General features: G+C 37.7%; 1 protein-coding gene across 6 annotated transcripts in view; it reads left to right on the top strand.

Moving 5' to 3' along the window:
- The window catches only part of FAM120A (family with sequence similarity 120A), a 56,205-nt gene that overhangs the window by 9,620 nt on the left and 25,204 nt on the right, over window positions 1–21,381 (top strand). For 4 of the 6 annotated variants that reach the window (XM_030043466.2, XM_030043469.2, XM_030043471.2 and 1 more), the window contains exons 3-9: window positions 2,364–2,446; window positions 11,357–11,485; window positions 11,969–12,065; window positions 13,159–13,259; window positions 13,554–13,837; window positions 15,259–15,346; window positions 18,673–18,897. In XM_030043466.2, coding sequence (XP_029899326.1) covers window positions 2,364–2,446; window positions 11,357–11,485; window positions 11,969–12,065; window positions 13,159–13,259; window positions 13,554–13,837; window positions 15,259–15,346; window positions 18,673–18,897 — 1,007 coding nt within the window. The remainder of the gene's footprint in view (window positions 1–2,363; window positions 2,447–11,356; window positions 11,486–11,968; window positions 12,066–13,158; window positions 13,260–13,553; window positions 13,838–15,258; window positions 15,347–18,672; window positions 18,898–21,381) is intronic. The other 2 variants (XM_030043467.2, XM_030043470.2) reach the window with 1 other exon arrangement.

Genomic DNA, 21,381 nt, shown 5'->3' on the forward strand with positions numbered 1-21,381 from the left:
GTTCAGGGATGAAGTCTCTATTGAAGTATTCCAGCAAAATAGTTTTCTGACTGTATCAACCAGGCAAATTTTTAAAGATTGCTTTCTGAGAAGGTTATATATACTCTGTGGTTGGTTCATTTCTTTTATAGCTTTTTCCTTCTTACAGCTTTTCATGCAGAAGGGTTTTGTAGTTCTAGCTTTATAATACTAGGAGTATCCTGGTCATGGGTAGTTAAAATGTGGCCAAGGTACTGTATCCTCCCAGAGTGTGCTCTTAAAAAGTTCTGTCCTAATTGCTTTTGATGTAAACAGGGAGTTGATTTGGGTTCTTTTGCAAATTTTGACTCAAATACTTCAGAATGATTTAAAAAAAAAAAAAACCAACCACAAACCAAACCCAAGCTTCAGCAGTAGAAAAACAAACACAGTGTGAGGTATAGGGCTGTAATTCAGTGAACTCTTTAGAAAGGGCAGTGGCTTCAATTAGTATCTAATTGCTTTAAAAAAAACCTAAGGCATGCACTATAATAAGCCATTAAAACGGGAAAAATCAATATATGTTGAGGTTGTTCAGCCAGGTCAAGAAATAGAGGTTGCTTATGTAACGTTGATCTCTTTCCCACTGTGACAGTACTTTGTAACATGTTTAGTTATGTAGTCTCATTCTGTTTCTCAGTAAAATTTTAGAACTATGCAAGGTAAGTACAGGCATCACTTCTTATTTGGACTACAGAAGACACTGCTGCACTTCAACATCCTAAATTCTACAATTCAGTATGTGGTGAGAATTGATCAAATGGTCAGACTGTCTTATGTGTGTGTTCAAGGGGATGGAATTAACTGAAATGACAGATGGAGACCAAACAAGATTGAGGTTTTGGTGGAAGGGAGAGAAGCTCTGACTATTTTAAAAGGTAATCTTAGCATCTGCAGGAGTTATTGTTAGTTATCACAAAACTGTCTAGTGGTCTGGCTGTAATTGATTTTTTCAGACCTGCATTATAAAGGCTGTCTAATCCTACCTTGATTAGATTAGTAAGAATGTGGCTGTTATACGCAAACTTGTTGAATCTTTCTGATGTGAGTTTAAAGTTTAGCTCCTAATGAATAAAGATCATAATGTCTCCTTGCTGGAGATCTCAGCAGTAGGAGAAGTATTGATGGGACACAAAGACTTCCCTCTCTAAGAGGGCATCTCCTAGTCACCAGGCAATAGACAGCTTTCTTGGTTTCACATGTTAAAGAGCATTAAAAGCAAACTAGATTATTTTACAAGCAAAATACTAAGAAAGTAAACAATTGTTGTCATATTCAAAGAATCTTGTCATATTCTTTATGAGTAGGTGAGAGTTCAAGATGCTGTCCAAACTGTGAAATTTAAAAAAAAAAAAAAAAAAAAGCTCTAAATATATTAACAGTGATGAGAACTATGCATTCACTGCTAAGCTGCTGCTCTATAAAACCAGATATTGAAAATATCCTTAAGTTTTCTACCAGAAGTGTAGTAATACATTCTGTTTAGCTCTTTGTCAAGTTTGGCTCCACAGACACTGAACTCTGTCAGTGGTTGATTAGTTAGTCTTTGATTAATTCAAATGTTTGAAATACTTCCTAGTAAGAATTTTTTAGGGTTTTTTCTGAGCGTGATGTGCTTTGGGGGAAAAAAAACAAAACTCAAAATAATTTAACTGATCTTCCATTTGGTATGAACAGCTTGGTAAATACAGCCACTATCTCTATTCATTGAAACAACTACATGAATTCCCAATTACTTTGATGCTGCCAGCCCAGGCTCCTGTCTGACCTGGTCAGGTCAGCAAAAGAAACTTTAGGAATTGGGAACCTGCTAAGTGTCATCAGAGCTGCCCACGTTCCTGAGGGTTAAATAAATATGCCTGGTGGCTTGCTGCTTGACCCACGCTGCATGATGGAGCAGAGCGCAGGTTCCAGAGGCAGTTCTGATGCAGGTCAGGAATGGCACGTGCTGGGATGCAGGAAAGGCTTACCAGCTTGTGTTGGAGAGCAATAGAGTGTGTTCTTACACTGTTGCGCCTGCATTACTAAATCCAATTGAGGATCCCCTAATAGGGCATGCCAGGTTGAGGCTGACATTGTGTGTTGTGACTGGCTCTGTTGCTTCTGTAAGTGAGCTGGGTTTCATGGAAGAGTGCTCCTCGAACAGAGGGAAGTATATCTTGCTGCAGCGGCAGCATGCTAATTAGGTTTTTCTAGACTAACAAAAAGGTATCTGCAAGTTTAATCTCTCTTTGTTAATCCTGTTGATCGGGAATTGAGGACTGATTGCAAATTTGTTTTGCTGTATGTAGAAACAGTATGTATCATTTTATGGTGTACTTAATAAGTTCTGCATTATGTTATAGGTAATCATATTCTACCTGATGAAGATTTGGCTTCCTTTCATTGGAGTTTACTTGGTCCAGAACATCCACTAGCTTCACTTAAGGTACAAATTTAATACAACTACAAGCAATTAAGCTAAAATCAATCATAATAGTTAATCAGAGCAGTGTAATAGGTTAATTCACAGCAGCTATGCAAGGCTCTTGTTTTTGGTCACCCCCTGGTGTCCCAGTCCCTCTCTGTTGACTGCAGAGGATACCTGGGGCCATTAGCCTTACAAGGCTAAACTTAGTCTTTGTGATCCCCCTCAGTGCATTTCAGCTACATAAGCCATATAGCTTCAGTGTCGTTTGGCTTTGAGAATGTAGCTTCTTACTCTTTTCTGTTTTTAAGAGGAGGATTTTTTGCTTAGTCATGTTCTTCAACTGTCAAAAATAATTAGCTGGATATCTTCCTACCATATTGTTTTATTTTCTACTGATCTGAGTTTGTGTGTAATAGTTTTCTGTATTTCTTAAATATGCTAGAGAATGGGTTGCACAAGAAAGCTAACGTGGCCTTCAGTGGATTTTTTTTTTTTTTTTTTTTTGAGACAAGTAACTTGGATATGATGCTTTTAGTTTACAGCATGTCTGTTCTGCTGCTTCATCACACTTGCTTTGTGCATCTGCCAAGTAGACAGCTATAAAAGGGAAACTGGACACATCAAAGAATGGGATAATAGTGACCTTTCTTTCTCTCTGCCACAATAGACTTATGTTTTCCCCTTTCTCCTAAGGTGTACCATGCAGCTGATCGATTTGCTTTTTGTAAATTCTGTAACCGTTTTGTTGTATCTACAACAAAAATAGGCGGGTTTTTTTCCCCCTTCTGTTCCAAAAGTTTATTAAGCATTGAAAAATTATAACTTCTTTTGCTGAAGATAGAATTTAAAAACAGCTTCAAGATTTTCAGCAGAGTTTTTAAGGCTTGTACGTGCATTGTTTAGTGAACAGCTGTGACAATTTGATGTTACGCTCATCCCCTATTTTGCTGCCGCTCCTGTGTTTAGAAAGGTAAGTGTCAGCACATTGTAGTGGCAAAACAAAATATGCATGCATGTTTGCTTATAAAGTTCCTTATAAAACTTGAGATGAAAAAATGAAAGACTGAAAGAGTGTGCCTATATTTTCATTTTTTACTAAAAAGGTTGAAATGTAGGAATTCTGTCAAAGTGGTTAATAAACTTTATGTTCAGAATACTCTTCTGTGTGTTAGGCTGAGCAGACTTGTTTTATAGCTAGTTCAGTATATGACTTCAGACACCTAGACCTTCTGAAAAGCCTTCTAAATATACACTGATTTACTTGACTAGAATGAAAATCAGACATTTGTCATCTTTGCTTCTAGATTTACATTTTCAGCAGAAACACCAATTGGGCTTTGTAGCTGGCATCCTAAGGAAATGTAACTTGTTTCCTTAGAGCGTCACTGGTCTGTCTTCTGCAGTCCTCCCTGTATTTATTTAGTCTGTTGGCCAATGATAATCAGATTTGAAAGTGGTTCCCATTCTGCTGTTACAGGCTCTGTGAAAACTGATACACTGTTACCAATGAAAAAGATCCAAATTAGTGCCCTTACTGAGGGAAAAGGCTAGCACAAAACATGATTTGTTTAATTTCACAGCAGCTTGCTGGCTAGTTGTTAAGTACATAGCCCTAAACTAACCGCAGCATTTCTGTCTCCTGGCTGAGAATGATATCGAAGGGAGAGAAGGAAGAAGGGCTAGAGCAACAAGGACACAAGTCTACAGGAAACCAATCTTCATTAGTTATTGGTCATGGAACAGCTTGCTTTTTTTTTCTTTCTGTTAGTTTCATTTTCAACAGTGCTCATGGCTTGAAATTATAACTTGTTTCAGTAGCTCATTAATTCAATTTAATTTCATTTGACATACTAGTATGTCAATGATGTCATTATAGTTCTCTGTGGAGACCTCTTCTGTTAATTGTAGATGTGCAGAAAGCAATATTTCTTGTAAATTTTATGAATGCTTAAAAAAACCCTAAAAGACACGTTTGTATTAGCCACAAGCTTGATAGCAAGAAGTAGTTTCAGAACAGTTACAAAAAGTGCAAGCTGTCATGAAACTGGAACTGGTGGGGGGGAGGTTGTTGCGGTTGCTGAGGATGTCATCCCTGGGCTATACGTACAAACTTTGCTTTGTTTTGTCTATTTAGAGTTACCATTGAGTATTCTCCGTACTTGGGGAACTAAGGGCCCTAATGCCACACCTCATTCAACTCAGGATTTAGAAAACTCTTTCTCATTGTGTAAAGATTTTAATCTTTTATATCTAAGACAGTATGGTCTTGAGCATAACAGATTCAGTTCCTTATGGCCTGATTTGTTGTTTTTCAGTGAGAACTGTGACAGTTAATAATGTACAATTTATTCTCTGCATTCTTTATCGATCTTTTGTTATGATGTAGCAAAATGGTTACTTTTCCTACAAGAGAAGCTTTTCTAGTTCACCAATTAAAAAGTGTAACTTAGAAAAGAAACTACCAGTCTTCACTGATAGAAAATTGGTGTGTCTGCTCTGCTGTCAATATAGTGAGGTGAAAAAAAGCAAAAGTGGGGAACCAGTACCTCTTTAAAAGAGGGACGTGAGGGTGGTGCATTCATCTAGGAACAGCTGAGTAGAAATGGGGAAAAGGAAGGGAAATAGAAACCTGAGCAAAGAATCCATATTTCACGTCAGAAGGAAATGATCCTAACAGTCAGGACAACATCTTTACATGTTGGATAAAAAGCCATGCCTTTCAGAAGACACCGGTAATGACCATCAGCTCAGCAAAACTGTTAAAAGTTCCATGGACAAATTTAAATGAAGATATTTCAATTGCTATTGTTGCAAAAGTGAAAAAGAATCAAAAACTGACACTGCAAGCTGTTGTGAGTCAGGATCTTGTCTGTCTAAATGTCCCAGTGTAAACAGATAATGCATCTAATAAATGTGTAGACCTGCGCTTGTGTCCTGTTACCTGGCTGAGACCAGAGTTCACTGAAATGACCACCTGAATCAGAAGCTGAAACAAGAAAGGAGTTGATAGACTTTTTGAGAAATCATTTGACCACTAGACCTCGTTTCGGAACTAGCTTTACACTACTTTTTATTTGTGTGCTTTGGGATTTATCTTTAAGACAGATAGAATTCCGTTCTTATTCTGGGAAAGCTTTTATGGTATGGAGCTTCAAGATCAATGTATAATACCATCAGAATGATACTAGGAGGGCAGTTTCTTATCTCTGGAATGAATTAGTACCTATTTGGGAGCACATACCACTGAAGAAGTGCTGACTTTATTCACAAGGTAACCTTAGAAACAAGTCTTAATGCAGTCTCCCTTTTTGAAAAAAAAGAGTATGTGGGGAAACCTAATCTCCTTAGCTGTTTCATCTCAGTAGAGAGGCAGAGAGATGCTTCCAGACAGCAATCCAGAATATGCAGGTTAGGCTCCTTCTCTGAATTGCTCTAGGAAATTCTTGTCTTTCTCTGTTGACTTCAGAGGGTGTCTGCCAGAGGGAGACTAATATGCTAAGTAGGTGCTTAGGTAATTTGCTGCTGCTCAGATAACAAAGGTAGTACTCTTAAGAGATGCTTAAAGTAAGTGTCTGTCTGGTTTTTACTGTTTTTTTTTTTTAATGCTAAGGATCATCATAGGATGATTCGGGTCAGAAAGGACCTCAGGAAGTCATCTAGTCCAATCTCCTGCTAAAAGCATGGTCAGCTTGAGGTCAGAACAGGTTGCTCAGGGCTTTGCCTAGACTAGTCTTGAAAATCTCCAAGGTTGGAGACTGCACAACCTGTCTGGGCAGCCTGCTCCATGGTTTGACAGTCTCAATGGTAAAAATGTTTTGCCTTGCATACAGTCTAAACCCATCTTGTTTCAGGCTATGTCTCTTGTCTTTCGTTCTTCCACAGTGCACCACTGTGAAGAGCCCAGCTCCATGTGCTTGACAGCCTTTTTGTAGGTATTGGAAGGCTGCTGTTAGGTATCTCCAAAGCCTTGTCTTTGCCAGGCTGAATAAGCCCCATTCCCTCAGCCTCTTCTCATAGAGTAAGTGCTCCAACTCCTTTAACCATCTTGATGGCCTTCTGCAGAACTAGCTCAGCTTTTTTTGACATCTAGCTTGAGCCCAAAACTGAATGCAGTGCTCTAGAGGTGGTCTAACGAGCACTGAAGAGCAAGAACCCTCGATCTGCTGGCCATGTTCCTGCTACACAGCCCAGGCTGCAGCTGGCCTTCTCTGCTGCCAGGGCACCCTGCTGGCTCGTGTTCAGTTTGCTGTCTTCCAAGAGCCCCAGGTCCTTTTTGGCACAACTCCAGCCTGCAGAGTAGCCAGGCGTTATTCCTGCCCTGGTGCAAGACTTTGCTTTTGTAGTTGTGGAATTTCTTAAGGTTCCTGTTGTCTCGTTCCTCTAGCTTGTCTAGGTCTTTCTGGATGGCAGCCCAGCCCTTGACTCGTGGTAGTGTGCAGGGTTGTCATACGGGTTGTGTCATATGAAGTCTGTCTGTATCACATCTTTGGTTTGTGTTTCTGCTCTCTCTTTTCTTTCTGACATTTTTGTTCCTCCGTTTAGATTTGGTTTTCTCAGAGTCCTGTGTGTATAAATTGTTAGCAAATGATCTCCATGTTGTATGTATTCTTGTTACCATCAAGACATGCAGAAGTAGAAAGAGGTCAGTTTCCCAACCAGGATGGAGGGAGGAGGAGAGAGAATTGCTGATAGACTAACCCGATCTTCAGGGAAAAGCTGAGCTTTGCTGGTTTGAGAGGATTTTAAGTCATCCAGGGAACTTCTTGCCTCTTCAGAAAGCATGTCATTAGATCAGATGCACTACAAGCTTGTAAGATTAAATGTTTTTAACATTTGAAGGCTGATACAAGATCCAAACAGTTTGGATGCGATCTCTAATAGAAATTACTAGGCAAAAATAACAAAACCCAGGCAATTTGTTGTAGTATTCTTTATATCTTCAGCCTTTTCTCTCACCGGTGGAAAAAAAAGGTTCACTATGTGTCATCTCACAGTAACTGATTGTTCAAGGTCTCTTTTTTAGTGGTTTGAAAATAAAACTAAACGGGTTATCTGTTTCCAGCAGGCACAACAGTAAATGCTGGTACTTGATTAGCTTTTAAAGGCTTCACTTCCTGGAGACAGTAGGCAACTGGGGTTGTCCCAGAACCGGGGAGCTTTTCCCAAGTGTAGCTTAGGTACTTTATATGGTCCTAATAGTCCCATGGAGTTATGCATATGTGAGTCTATTCTCTTTCAATAAAGCATTTTTGCAAGTTTATTTTGTCAAAACCAAGACATTTTTATCTTGTAGCTTCTTGGCCTCTCATTTTGACAAATACCTATGTAGAATTAATTTCCTTTCCCCACTTAATCTTTTCAGAGTGCATTAATAGGTCGCTTGTGATTTTTGTCAGAGGTCTGTCCTGAAATTGAAGTAGTCCTTTGACAACTAGCAAAGAAACTGTGCTGTTTTCAGATGTCATGCTTTCTAACCTGATCACCTCCAAGTATGTGATCCACCTCCATGTTTGCCTTTCCAAAATTGATTTTCCATGTTGTTGCTTGTCTGAAACTCTTCTGTAGGGGATAAGGAAAAAAAAATCTTCTAAGAAGAAATCTTATAATGAGAAACTTGTTAAATATGATGCTGATATTGCTCTCAAATTCTTTGTGTGCAGCTAAAAGTAAGTTTGAACCATGAACATGTTTTCTGTAACTTTTGCTGTTAAGTCTTAATTTTTCCCATACCTCACCCTTAGTAAGACTTAGCCTGTATTTAAATGCACACAGTATTAGAAACATTATTTATGATTCAGTACAAAATCAACAATTTGGATTTCTGGAAAGTTCTAAAATGAATAGAAATCTTTTCTTCTTTAATATGAGGAAAGTACATCTTATTTCTCCACTTTTCTGGCTTCTGTGTAGGTCACAACATTTTTAGTTTTGAGGGTGTTCTCACTTCTGGACTGGATGTCTTTGAAACAGAATAAAAGAAAATAAAATCCAAATATCTGAAATGTCTCTAAATCTGTAATACATACTTTCAGAAGGTTTCACTTCAGGAAATAAGGCTATGCTCCAGTGAGGTCCTTAGGCTGTTTGTTTGAAAGCAGCTAAACTGGGGGCGATATGCATAGTAAGCCCTTAACATGTCTCACTTGAGCTTCATACTTCTAGGACCTGAGCTGAATATTAGTGCTAAAGTGATATGAAGTCTTCTCTTGATGTTAACTGCTTATTGTTTATTACTATCTTGGAGATCACATAAAACTAATGATAGATTGCTTACTCCTTTCATGCACTGAATTTTCAAGCAGAGATTGCAGAAACACTTAGGTAGTAATGCAGGGTTTTTCCAAGGGATTCTGCAGAGAGCACATCTAGCATGACACAGCCATGTTATGATTCAGCTGCTTTAGAGATGTATAATTGTTACAACTACAAATAAAATGGTAGGTGTTCATAAAACATCTTGGATTACCAGTGAGAAGAAAATCTATTACTTCTGCTTGCAGATTGGGTGCAAAGTTTTATTATCAATATTTAGGACTGTAAGCTTACATGCAAATGTGATCTATATTTAGTATTGGTGTATATATTCAGAATGCACAGTAGTGAAAATTTAGATTTTACTATCTGAAGTAGAAATAATTACCGTGCCACTGACTACATGGAGCAGAGCTGTTCCTAATTTAGGCTCATAAAATGTGGAGCTTCTCTGGTAAAGAATGACCAGGTATAGAATTTGTAGAAAGTAGACATTAGGAGAAAGAAATTAATAAAAACGGGAATCTGGGCAAAAATTCCATGGCCCTAATATGAAGAAGCCAGTCTAAGAAATTGCATAATAAGTGAATCAAATAAGGGTAGGAAAGAAAATAATTACATATGGTAGACTCCATATAAAATAAAAAGGGGTTGTGGTACAGACCTCAAAGTTGCAAAGATAAAACTAATGATGTATTAATCAGAATTTTGCATAAACATTTCTGACAAGGCTGAATTGCAGTATTTTCTAGTAAAGTATGATACCTCTGTGTAGAATGCAAGCATAAAGATTTTTCACATTTTCTCATCTCCTAAAAAAATAGAACTGTTTAATAATAATAATGATCTCTCAAGTCTTAAATTACTGCATTTTGGAAATAAGCAGGTTAAGATGTGTTAAAAGCAAAAACCTGGCTGCCGCTATAGGCATAGATGGAGTGCTCCAGAATTGTACAGAGGTTCCGCACAGAATTTTTTAGAAATTCCTCAGGCATCCTCTAAAATTTAGGACGTGTAGTTGGAGACATCTTTCCTGCCCCTCTGAACATGCACACTGTGCAGCACAGAGGGAAAGTAACAGAAACTACCTGTGGTTGAGTAGTTCTTCAGACCCAGCTAGCAGCACCGCTCACTGCTTTTAATTTCACAGTGTTCCATGATGGTTGCTTGACCTGAAGTTTCTATACCCCATACAGGATCATGCAGTGCATGTAAGAGCAGTAATTCCCATAATCATATGCTGAATAATCCTCAGTTTATTTTCAGGAGGAGCCTATTGAGAGTGTTGAGATGGAAGTCCAGGGCTTCCAGGACTATCCAGTTCCCCTCCTTTCTCCATGTGGACACGAGAAGGGATCAGGCCAAAGAACTGAGTCTAAAACTTCCTGGTACAGCACATCCATCTGCAGCTGCCAGTCGCTGAGCTGCGGGAGCTTCGTCTGTAGGGGCTTTGGACGTCGTCCCACAAAGTTCTTCCAGCTCTTTCTTCTCACTACAAAGAGAGGTCTTTTGCTACAAAGTCCAAAGTGATTCTTATGTTTTCAAACCCATGGCCTGAGTTAGTGACCAGTGAATCAATGGGAATTGATCATTTTCCTAACATCTTGAGTAGACTGTACTGTGGACTCTGATTTGTAGACAAATCTATGGTCTGTATGGGCTCAGGTCATAAACTCGAGGGAAATTTTTAGCATGCATTTAAGCATGTGTTTCTAATCCATTTAAAATAGTTGGTGAATATGGGAGGTCAGACACATCTGTCATTGGGTGGTAAAACATCAATTATTTTAATGCCAGAATATTGAAACTATTTTATCAATGGAATTATCTTAAGAATTTCCTCTGTGTCTGCAAAAAGAGTAAGCAGCCCTATAACCATGTTGATACTGAAATGCTTAAGAGAAGATAACTATGCTCGCATCATAGCAACAAGAGAAATCCATGTCATTCTTTGTTGATGTATAATATAAAAAAAAATAATTTCTTGCCTGAGATTTTATATATAATGTGAAGCTGTATGAATATGTTCTACTACAGATAATGAAATATACAAAATTTGAAAGCACTGATTATTAAACTATGTAATCTTCAAATAATGATTTTTAGTCCAATTTCTGTAGAATCTTGAAAATAAGTTTCCTTGAGAGACTCCTTTTTTTCCATTTGTTTTTCAAATCCTCCCTTTTCTGTGTACAGAGAGATCTTCTTGTTCCCAGTGGATCTCTCTCATCAATTCTGATACCACCTTACATTCAGAATATAAATTGTGTCAAAATACAGTATATTCTGGCATATATATATATGTATGTGTATATAAAATGGATGTATTCACTAGATAAAGCATTTTGCACTGGAGGAAATGTCTAGCTAGAAAGCAGTAAAATAATTAGCATTTGTTGTTGGAGCTGATGTTTAACCAGCAAATATTTACATAGAGGTGAGGTTTCCCATATATATATATATAACTATACCATAGATGAAAAACATGAGTCATTGTTTAAGGTGAAGTCTTAAAAACAAGGTTGAAGGCCCCAAAATACTTAGATACTAAATCTGGCAACATGGAATTTGTGGAATATATTTTCAGTAAATAAATAGTTTATTTCTCTGCTGTGTAACTGAAGTATCTTGGGCTACCCTGTTATTTCATACTGGCTTGTATGTTTGTTTGCATAGGTACGTGCTCACCAGTTAGTTTTACCACCTTGTGACGTAGTGATCAAAGCTGTAGCTGACTACGTCCGTAATATTCAGGACACCACTGATTTGGATGCCATAGCAAAAGATGTTTTTCAACATTCACAGGTAAAGTACAAAGCAAAACACTGGTTTGGTTTTTTTTTTAAACCAATTGTATTATATGTTTGTGTTGAAGAATTGCATTCTATAAAAATACTGTATTGCATGAGTTGGTAATAGGAACCTATTAGTATATGCAGTATCTTAGATACTCTAATTTCACTTTCCATGCTTCCGAAGGTAGAAATACTGCATTTACCCTCAGTGCTTTAAAGTTAAATTCTTGATAACCAAAGGGGTTTTGTAGTCTGGCTTTGTGCACTGTCATTGAAAATCAGTGGTGCATGAAGACAGTATTTTCAAACTTTATCCTTACATTGATTGGCATAATATTTCTTGTGCTGGAGTTGTGCTATAGTCCTCAAGGGTCCATAGGTCTTAATACTGTATGTGATATGGTATACGTTAACTACTCTACAGTACAGTGCTGACCTATAGATGACATGCCCAGATTTGCTCCTGACAGATCTTTTTGTTTGTTTGTTTTAGTCTAGAACAGATGACAAAGTTACTCGATTTAAGAGAGCAGTTGCTTATTACTCAGCAACTAATAAACCTATGCCATTTCATCCACCACATTACCTAGGTAAGTAATTAAAGAAAAAAGGCTTTTCGTTTTAACTAAAACCTGGGATAACCCTAAATCAGAAATAGTAACATTGTAAAAATGTTTATATTCTCTGGCAATTTTCATTGACCCTTGAATATGAAGTTTCAAAAGAAGGTATTCATAGGGTATGGGTAGAGGTTGTGTTCTTTCCCCAAAAAGAGGAGAACAACCTGGACTGATTTTCTTCTTAGCTATTGCTGCATCGGTTCTAGCATTAGGACACTTGAGAGTTTGGTGCTGTAAACAACTGAAATCTGGTGACTGGTTCCAATCATGAAGACAGTTTCTATTTATATTCCATAAAACATAGTTCGTGTTTCTCACTGGACTTACCTGACATGCTTTAGAAATCACTTTAGAGTCTGTGATTTTTTGATGTCATAACATACCTGCTTAAATTGCGACCATGAATTGTTCTGGCATTGCAGATCATTCTCAAGGCTTACAAATGAACTGTATGATCACAGGATTTGCCACACATACCTCCTTCTTAACACTAAAACATAATTTGAGCTGAAATTTTCTAAAGATTTCCAGTTACCATACTGGTGTATTAATCCAGATTTTTTTCTTCTCTTTTTTTTGGGGGTGTCTCTTATTTACATTCACAGACCTGCATTAAAGGGCATTAAGGCTACTCTACGTCAAATATTCAAACGATAGGAAGTGCCAGCGTTATGTGTCTGTGTGACATTGTTTTTGCTGGCTTCTTCATTATGACATCTCTTGGGCCTTTTTTTTTTTTTTTTTTAAGCTTCCTTTGATTCCTGGTTAGAATAGAAATGTACAGTAATAAGAGATTCAAAGAACTTAGAGAAGGTGAGACAAGTAAAATAGACTTCACAAGCTACTGAGTATTTTTATTAAAAGGCAAAAATGAATAAAACTACTTAAAGGCATACACATAGAAAATAGTAATGCTAACAGAACAAGAATAAATAAACCATAGAAGCAAAAGGATAAAAAGGGTAACATTTGTGTCAAATAGTGAGCATTTTCATGAGTGTTTGGGTTTTTTTCTTGGTTTTTTTCTCTTCTTTTTTTCCCTTCCTCCCTGTTTGCATTACAGCAGCCAGACCAAATCAGTTTGGTATGCCTGGGATAGTGCCACCATATGTTCCTTCTCAGATGCTTAACATTCCACAGACCTCACTACAAGCAAAACCTGTGGTAAGTATAGCCCTCTGCCCTTCTCCTTGGGAGAAACCTGCTGTGCTCATCAAATTAAAATCTAGGTGGGAAAGGTATATCTAACTTGTTTAGCATGGGTGTTCACTGATTGAATTTTAAGTCTGGAACTATGGTGATGCTACAGACTGTGGTAGAACAATTTTTGTGGATGTCTAAGATGGCTGAGATTTGATGTGTGCATTTCAAAAATGCCGCTTGATTAAAAAATGTATTTTATTTTAAAAGAAAAGCCTTTTTGTTACCTTCTACTTAAGAAAGATCACTTTATTTTAGGCCCAGCAGATGTCCAATCAGGGTGGGGCCCAAGGTCAGGGTCCATACCCATATAGTCTCTCTGAGCCAGCCATCACCTTGGAAACAGGTGGAAAAAGTCTTTCTGAGCAGAACAACTACAGTAACATTCCTCATGAAGGAAAACATACACCATTGTATGAACGATCTTCTCCAATAAATCCAGCTCAGAGTGGGAGCCCTAATCACGTGGATTCAACCTATTTTCCTGCTTCTTCTACATCTTCGTCCTCTGACAATGATGAAGGCAATGGAGGTGCAGTGAAGTAAGTTTTTCATGAGGATGTTTTCTTACTCTTGTTTCTGTTAAAATAAATCTACTTTAAAAATCATTCACCAGTATCCTGAAAGTAAGAAATCTGCAAATTAGTGATATGATAAAACCTTAAAAAAATAGTTTTAGGTCACTATGACTGCAAACACATCCATGGTTTACTCTAGTCGCCTTGTTCCTTAACAAGCAGAAATCCAAAACCGAATAATGTTGGGTGTTTTTCCACTTCTGCCCTTATGTTTTATTGAAAGAAAGAGAGTGTGAAATTTTGGTAAATGTCATAAAGCCTTCGAGTTCTTTACTTTGTATAAAAGAAATATTCCTACTTCACATTAATTCATTAAAATTTCAGTAGCTAAAAACTATGACACTTCACTGAATTGGTAGTGTTTACTCTTCTTAAATTTTGGGATAATGTGACTTTGCAAAGAAACCTGGTGTGAATGTCAGAAATTCACCATTTAGGACAGTGACTTAAGAGCCCTCGTTGACAGGTTATGTGTGGAACAAAGCAGCAGTGAAATTGTTTTTGGTCTGTTCTACTAATGTGCCTTGTTTACTGCAGAAGCGTTTCTGACTTCCACTAGCTCGTATGTCTGTCCTTGGCAATATAAAGTTGTGCAGACTTTCATTTAATTACTGCTTCCTGACCTACAAAAAGGAAATTTGAACAGAGGCAGTTCGTGTTTACCTTTGTCTTGTTAGGTGTAGTGGCTTACTGTGTGGGAATCAAAGCCTGGGGCTGTACCAGGTCTGTGATTGCCTCTAAAAATCTGGGGTTGTGTATAATAGTATGTTACTACTGGGTATTAAATTCTGAATGTGTCTACAATTATGCATGATGGCTTGGACTTCACTATTTTGATGCAGTCTATCAACTTTAAATATTATCATGTGTTTTGCTTAGTAAATCAAGTAAGTTTGCATGGCTTCCATGCAGCACAGAACTGGAAATGTACCTGCTTTAGAAAAAACAATACAAGATGTTTTTCAGCATTTTTGATAGTGTTGCCTTATGCATTTTATGCAGTAAATGTTGAATAAATTTAGAAACTGAAATCTAGACAGTGTCATTTATATTGCAGTTTGGAGAAATAGCCCTCTAATTGAGGGACATTACTTGGCATAGTGACAAATATTTAAAGTTCAATCAAGAATTTTTCCTGCATGAACATTATTTGGTCATTGTAATGTACAGCTTTTCAGTACAATCCAAATGTTGACATAGTGTAAATGAACAAATGTCGGTATTAAAGTCTCTTCAAGACTGCTACAAATTGACATTTCTAATACAAAGCATCCCTTAAAATCACAGTCTCTGGCCCATAGTTCCAATAACAGTCACAAAGGATTTATCCCATTATATCTTAAACAGCACTTTAATATGATGTTTTTCTTTATGTTGTCCTTCAGCCATGTCAGTGGGAACAAAATAGGCTGGGAAAAAACAGGAACCCAGTCAGAAAGTCAAACTCGTGGAGAGCTGGGAGACCAAACAAAGGTAATTCCTTAAGTTCTAAACATCACATTTTATTATTTTGTATTAAAGCTTTACAACAAACTCTGAGTAGAATTTTCAATATTGATCTGTAGGATTTAGTGTAAGCCTTTACACATTTTTTGTGAATTACAAAACAACAGCTTTAAAGTACAGTAAGTTTTCCAAGGAATATTGTAGCATATACATAAAAATGAAAATTAAAAAGGATGTGTTAGAAAATACAAAATAGAAAGAAATCAATAAACTTGTTCACTCCTTAGCTAACAATCTTATCCTTAGATATTGCTATCCATGTTTACAGTAGTGCCTTATTTTGATTTTTACTAAGGAGTATAGTAGTCTAAGTGTCTGTGGGTTCAGAGTCCATGTCATATAACCTACAGTGTAGTGAGAACAGCTCTAACACATTTCAATGTTAGCCACAGACCATTATAGGTGTGTTAAAGCTCAGCTGAGGAGTAAAAGTCCTTCATAACCACCTGGTATGAATTTCACATAATACATATTAAAGTAGCTCTGTGGGACCAGTTAGACTGTATTGCTACTTAACTAAGAATGGATGAGATAACTAAGCCCTTGATAAAGACTTAGTATTATCCTATTAAATTTCTTCAAGAGTTAAAACCATTGTCAAATTAAGAGTATGATGGTCTATTCCAAGTTTGAACCATGTTTGGAAAGAACATTCAAAGCATTTGCACTTAATACCTCTGCGTCTTCATGATGGAACTGTACACCAGCTGTTAATTTTGTGTCAAAAAGACCCAATCATGAGTTACGCTGTAGACAAACAGAACATTTTCCCTGTATCTTTGGCATAGAAATTCCAGTAAACTTGGGCTTTGTGCTTAAAATATCAAGCTGATGATTTCATCCATCAGTGGTTATTATTTTTGCAGACTACGCCCCGTACGATAACTGTATCTGCCTGTGGATTAGTCACCATATGCAAATGCTAATTTGCCCTATTACATTCCTTTCTGCTCTGTATTACGGGCCATGTTTGAAGCCCGGTGCGTCCCAGCTGCAGCGCTGCATGTGTGCTGCACAGCAGGATGTCCTGCGGAGGCGGGGAGCAGCCACAGCAGCAGTGGTGCCTCCCCTGGAGCTGGGCGATGGACGGGTGGGACATGCTGCACGGCGTGTCTGGCTGCCTGTCTTCGTACACGCAGAATTAGAGCTGTATAAGCAGTGATTAAACTTTCCAATAGATATATGCATGGAGTCCAACTTAAGTGCATCCAACTTAATGTATAAATGTTTGTGAGTTTTACTTGCCTATTTTTTTTTTTTTATATATCAAACCACTTCTTCAGCCTTCAGTAGCAGAAGACAGTTGCATCTTTTGAGCATGACATGGAGGATTATGAGTACATTTTGTAGATGAACTCGTTTCCTAGAGAGTTATATATTAATGATTTAAAAAAAAAAAAAAAGAAATATTTCCTGAAGATTTCAACTGAATGAGCTATGTGAATTTCTGAGGTGATCTAAAGTGCTGAAAATGTAGCTTAGATCAGGCAGGAAGCAGCAATGTTCACGCTCCTTTCACTTAAATGTCAAAATTCCTTGCTCGTAGTTGTCTCACTGCATGATTATACATGACAAAGGCATACTCATCTCATTTGGGTGGATGTATATCACTAAAGAAAAGAAAATACTTTTAACTGTGGTAGTTTCTCAGCTTAGGTGTTTGAATATTGCTGGAGCGGATCCAGGAAGAACCTGGGTAGTGCAAACAGGGAAAGCATTGCTATCATTTGGGGGTTTTTGTCTTCTCCCCTCCATGCCCTCAATAATCACCAGTTCTATAAACTTCTCTTTGTGGTCCAGTATCACTGACTTTTAGTTGCTGGGGTAGTAGAAGACGGGGACAAAAATCTTTAAACTGATAAAGAAATATTTGATAATATAATACAGATTTAATAGAGCTGTGATAGCTCATGTGTTTATAAAAACTTTCTGTATTCGTATATTTCATTAGAAGTGTTCTGGATTACATGTTTTACCATTTCTTCTGTATATTTTCATTTTTATAAATAAAATGAAGTCTAGATTACCAACTCCGAAATATAATCTTTCAGTAACATCCTCTTTGATTGTGTGCTTAAAATGTAATCTGAAAATAATGTTGCCCCTTTGATATTTTGCTAGAGCATGTTTTTACATATACCTTTCTATAGAAAGTTTTTGGAGGTTGTGTGGGGTTTTTTTGGTTTTTACATGCAAGTTTGTATTTTTCATAAGAGCCTGTAGTGAACAAGCTGAGCTTGTTTGGGCCTATTTTTTATGTTACTCGTTCTGTGGGATTTCATGGCTTTGGCCATTTCTGTTTCAGCTTTCCTTTTAAAGTCTTATGAAGAATGTGAAGTTTTCTACACAAATTATAAAAATACTCATGTGTGATGTATCATCAAGTGAACAAATTAAATTTCAGTCTCAAAACTCATTAATATTACTATAATAGTTTATAGGCACAAAACTAGTATGAACTCTTAAGCTAAAAAAAGCTTTCAGTTTTGAAGACAAGGATTTTGGGGAATGAACTCTACTTTTTTTGGTAGTATCTGTGAGAGATACAACAAATGCTTACAAAAGGCTTATTCACTGGGAGGTTTACAGTATATTTTTGTGTGTCATTTTTCCTATAAATTTGTGAACTACATTTCTAGAAATAGAATAAAATGCCACTTTTATCTTGCAGTCAGAAAATGTTGCCATTTTCTCTTACAAGCTGCTGCTGCTTCTTCTTACAAAAGAATTTTATTTTTTAAAAAAACCCAACAAAACATTTACAGGGCTTTTGAGTTCAGACACTATATATTTTAAATGTCTTTAAATTGAACTATGTAGTTTTACCTGCTTCATTTAGAAATGAAAACTGAGAAGGGATGTGTTAATGGAAGTCTAGATAAATTACAGACTTTGTGACTGTCAGTTAACCCATTTTGCTGGTAGCATATTGGAAATACTTAGTTAAGAGGTCATTCACATTTCATTAAGAGGTCATCAGTCCCCGTTCTGTATGTGCAATTAAAAATTAAAGAAAATTATTACTGTTGCTGTTAATAAGTTAAAGCTTTACCATAATATTTATTTTTTCAGTAATTTTGCTTCTGCTAGCAAACAATGGCTGAAAGTTTACATTTTCTGAAAATCTTTTAGCTAGCTTTGGATAATGTATTCTACATACTGATACAACATGATGTGAAGATTTACTATTTTCATTGTGGGTGAAGAAGGAAATTTGCTGTTTCTCTTGGCTGTTCTCCTGGTATGTTTCTGTACACATTCAAAAGCACTTTATTTTGTATGTTCTGTTATAGGCAGAAGGTTCCTCTAGTGCTTCTTCAGGAAGTCAGGCAGCTGATGTCAAAGGGAATCAAACCAGTAATCCACAAATCCCATGCCTGTTGTCAATGCCCACCAGAAACCACATGGATATTACTACCCCTCCATTACCTCCTGTAGCACCTGAAGTATTAAGAGTGGCAGAACACAGGCACAAGAAGGGGTTAATGTATCCCTACATCTTTCATGTCCTAACCAAGGTATGATAGTTAAAAATTATGTACTCTGAAATAACAATTCTGTAAAGATAATTGCACTTGCATTTCTGACTAAAAAATATCATAAATTTACATCCTTTTTAATGCTTTGAGTTTTAGTCCATTTTTAGTGCTTCTAACAATTTTATCCCCTGTTTTCTAACCACTCATCTGGTCTGGTATATTGTTCCAATAGATAGGAGAAGACTGTAATTAGAAGTGTTTGCTTACAAAATTAATCGTTTTTCCTGAATATATGTAGATATTTTTATATCTCTGCATGTGTGTGTATTTGTCTGTGTGTGTATATATATGCGTGTGTGTTTTTGTGTAGAGTCCATTTCCACTTAAAAACTCCTGCATATGTGCTTTGGTGTCTGTGCCAAGTCTATTCTATTTTCAGTGTTCAAAAATACTTAGATTGTTTTCCCCCACAGTCCGATCCCTCCCATCCCTGGTAGCTAGCCCTGATAGAAACATAGCAGCTATAAGAAATCCCTTTTGTATAATCCTAAAATATAATTATAGATTAACTCGATGATGTTCTGAACTTTTGTTCATTTTAGTTTGGCAGAACATTTCTGATTGCTTGGGGTTTTTTTTGGTTTGGCTGTTTTACGTGCTAGCCTTCAGATGCCAGGTAAGCTGCAAGCATTTTCACACAGCCTAGGACTCTTTGTCTGCTCAATGTGTCCGGTAAAAAAATCTACCTGAATGTCCACATAAGGACACCTTGAAAAGCAGGGGAGAGCTTCTTACAGAACTAGGCAGTGATAACCTGCTTCAGTGTGTTGGGAAGCTGCTGAAGTCTGCTTTGTGTTGAACCGGAGCCAGACTAGTGGTGTTGCTGCACAACTCTGTATTTGACTTAATCTAGTTTCAAAAGACCTAAGTTTGTTGTTCCTTCTAAATGCAAACAGATGAGTCCCAGAACAAGACGACTTTAATATTCCCCTTTAGAGTTCAAAATGGTTAGTACTGGTTCTTGTACATCAAGCCCATTTAATGTACATATTGGTACAGCATCTAGCAAAATGGCACAGTCCACGTTCCTGTTAACTTATATTCATCTTAAAAATCTGCTTCAGGACAATAAGGTCCATAGACAGGATCTGAAATGCATGAAAAGAAAAGTTTCTGGATCAGGGTTGAGGTTTGGATTTCCTATTTCCCATGTGTGTATTTTGCACCATAACTTGTATTGGCTGCCGTGTTCTTACACTTCTCTTCCTTATCAAAGAAAAGTGGAGGAGAATCAAAAGGTGTATGAAGACCACTGATGTCAGTTCTGTTTCACATTTTGCATAGCCAAATATTCTTAGTACATTTACATACTACTTGATGTTTAATCGTAGAATCATTTAGGTTGGAAAAGACCCTTAAGATCATCAAGTCCAACCGTAAACCTAACACTGCCAAGTCCACCACTAAACCATGTCCCTAAGCACCATATCTACACATCTTTGAAATACCTCCAGGGATGGTGACTCAACCACTTTCCTGGGCAGCCTGTTCCAGTTACTTGATAACCCTTTCAGTGAAGAAATTTTTCCTAATACCCAACCTAAACCTCCCCTGGCACAACTTGAAGCCATTTCTTCTTGTCCTATGACTTGTTACTTGGGAGAGGAGACTGACCCTCCCCTCGCTACAACCTCCTTTCAGGTAGTTGTAGAGAGCGATAAGGTCTCCCCTCAGCCTCCTTTTCTCCAGGCTGAACAGCCCCAGTTCCCTCAGCCGCTCCTCACAAGACTTGTGCTCCAGGCCCCTCACCAACTTGGTTGCCCTTCTCTGGACACACTCCAGCACCTCCATGTCTCTCCTGTAGTGAGGGGCCCACAACTGAACACAGGACTCGAGGTGCGGCCTCACCAGTGCCGAGTACAGGGGGACGATCACCTCCCTGCTCCTGCTGGCCACGCTATTTCCGATACAGGCCAGGATGCCGTTGGCCTTCTTGGCCACCTGGGCACACTGCTGGCTCATATTCGGCCGGCTGTTGACCAACACCCCCAGGTCCTTTTGTGCCGTGCAGCTTTCCAGCCGCTCTTCCCCAAGCCTGTAGCGTTGCATGGGGTTGCTGTGACCCAAGTGCAAGACCCAGCGCTGAGCCTTGTTGAACCTCATACAATTGGCCTCGGCCCGTCAATCCAGCCTGTCCAGATCCCTCTGTAGAGCCTTCCTACCCTCAAGCAGACCAACACTCCTGCCCAACTTGATGTATTGCATCTCACAATGGGAGGAAATGAATTAAATGCCTGCATTTGAGAAATCCTCTCCCAAAAGAGAAGAAAGGTCAGTCTAGAGATGGCTGCATAAAAAATTAATCAGTACTACTTAAGACTTTTTCTTTCCCCACTATCTGAAATGCTTTTGAACAAGCATGGACAGGGGAGCTGAAGTATATCATGGGTACACTGACAGATCTTGTTGTATAATTATGGGATTCTTTAGAACACATAGAGGTGTTCTAGGTTATGTTGCTGT

This window comes from Aquila chrysaetos, chromosome 20 (assembly GCF_900496995.4).
Source record: "Aquila chrysaetos chrysaetos chromosome 20, bAquChr1.4, whole genome shotgun sequence".
Classification (NCBI taxonomy): domain Eukaryota; kingdom Metazoa; phylum Chordata; class Aves; order Accipitriformes; family Accipitridae; genus Aquila; species Aquila chrysaetos.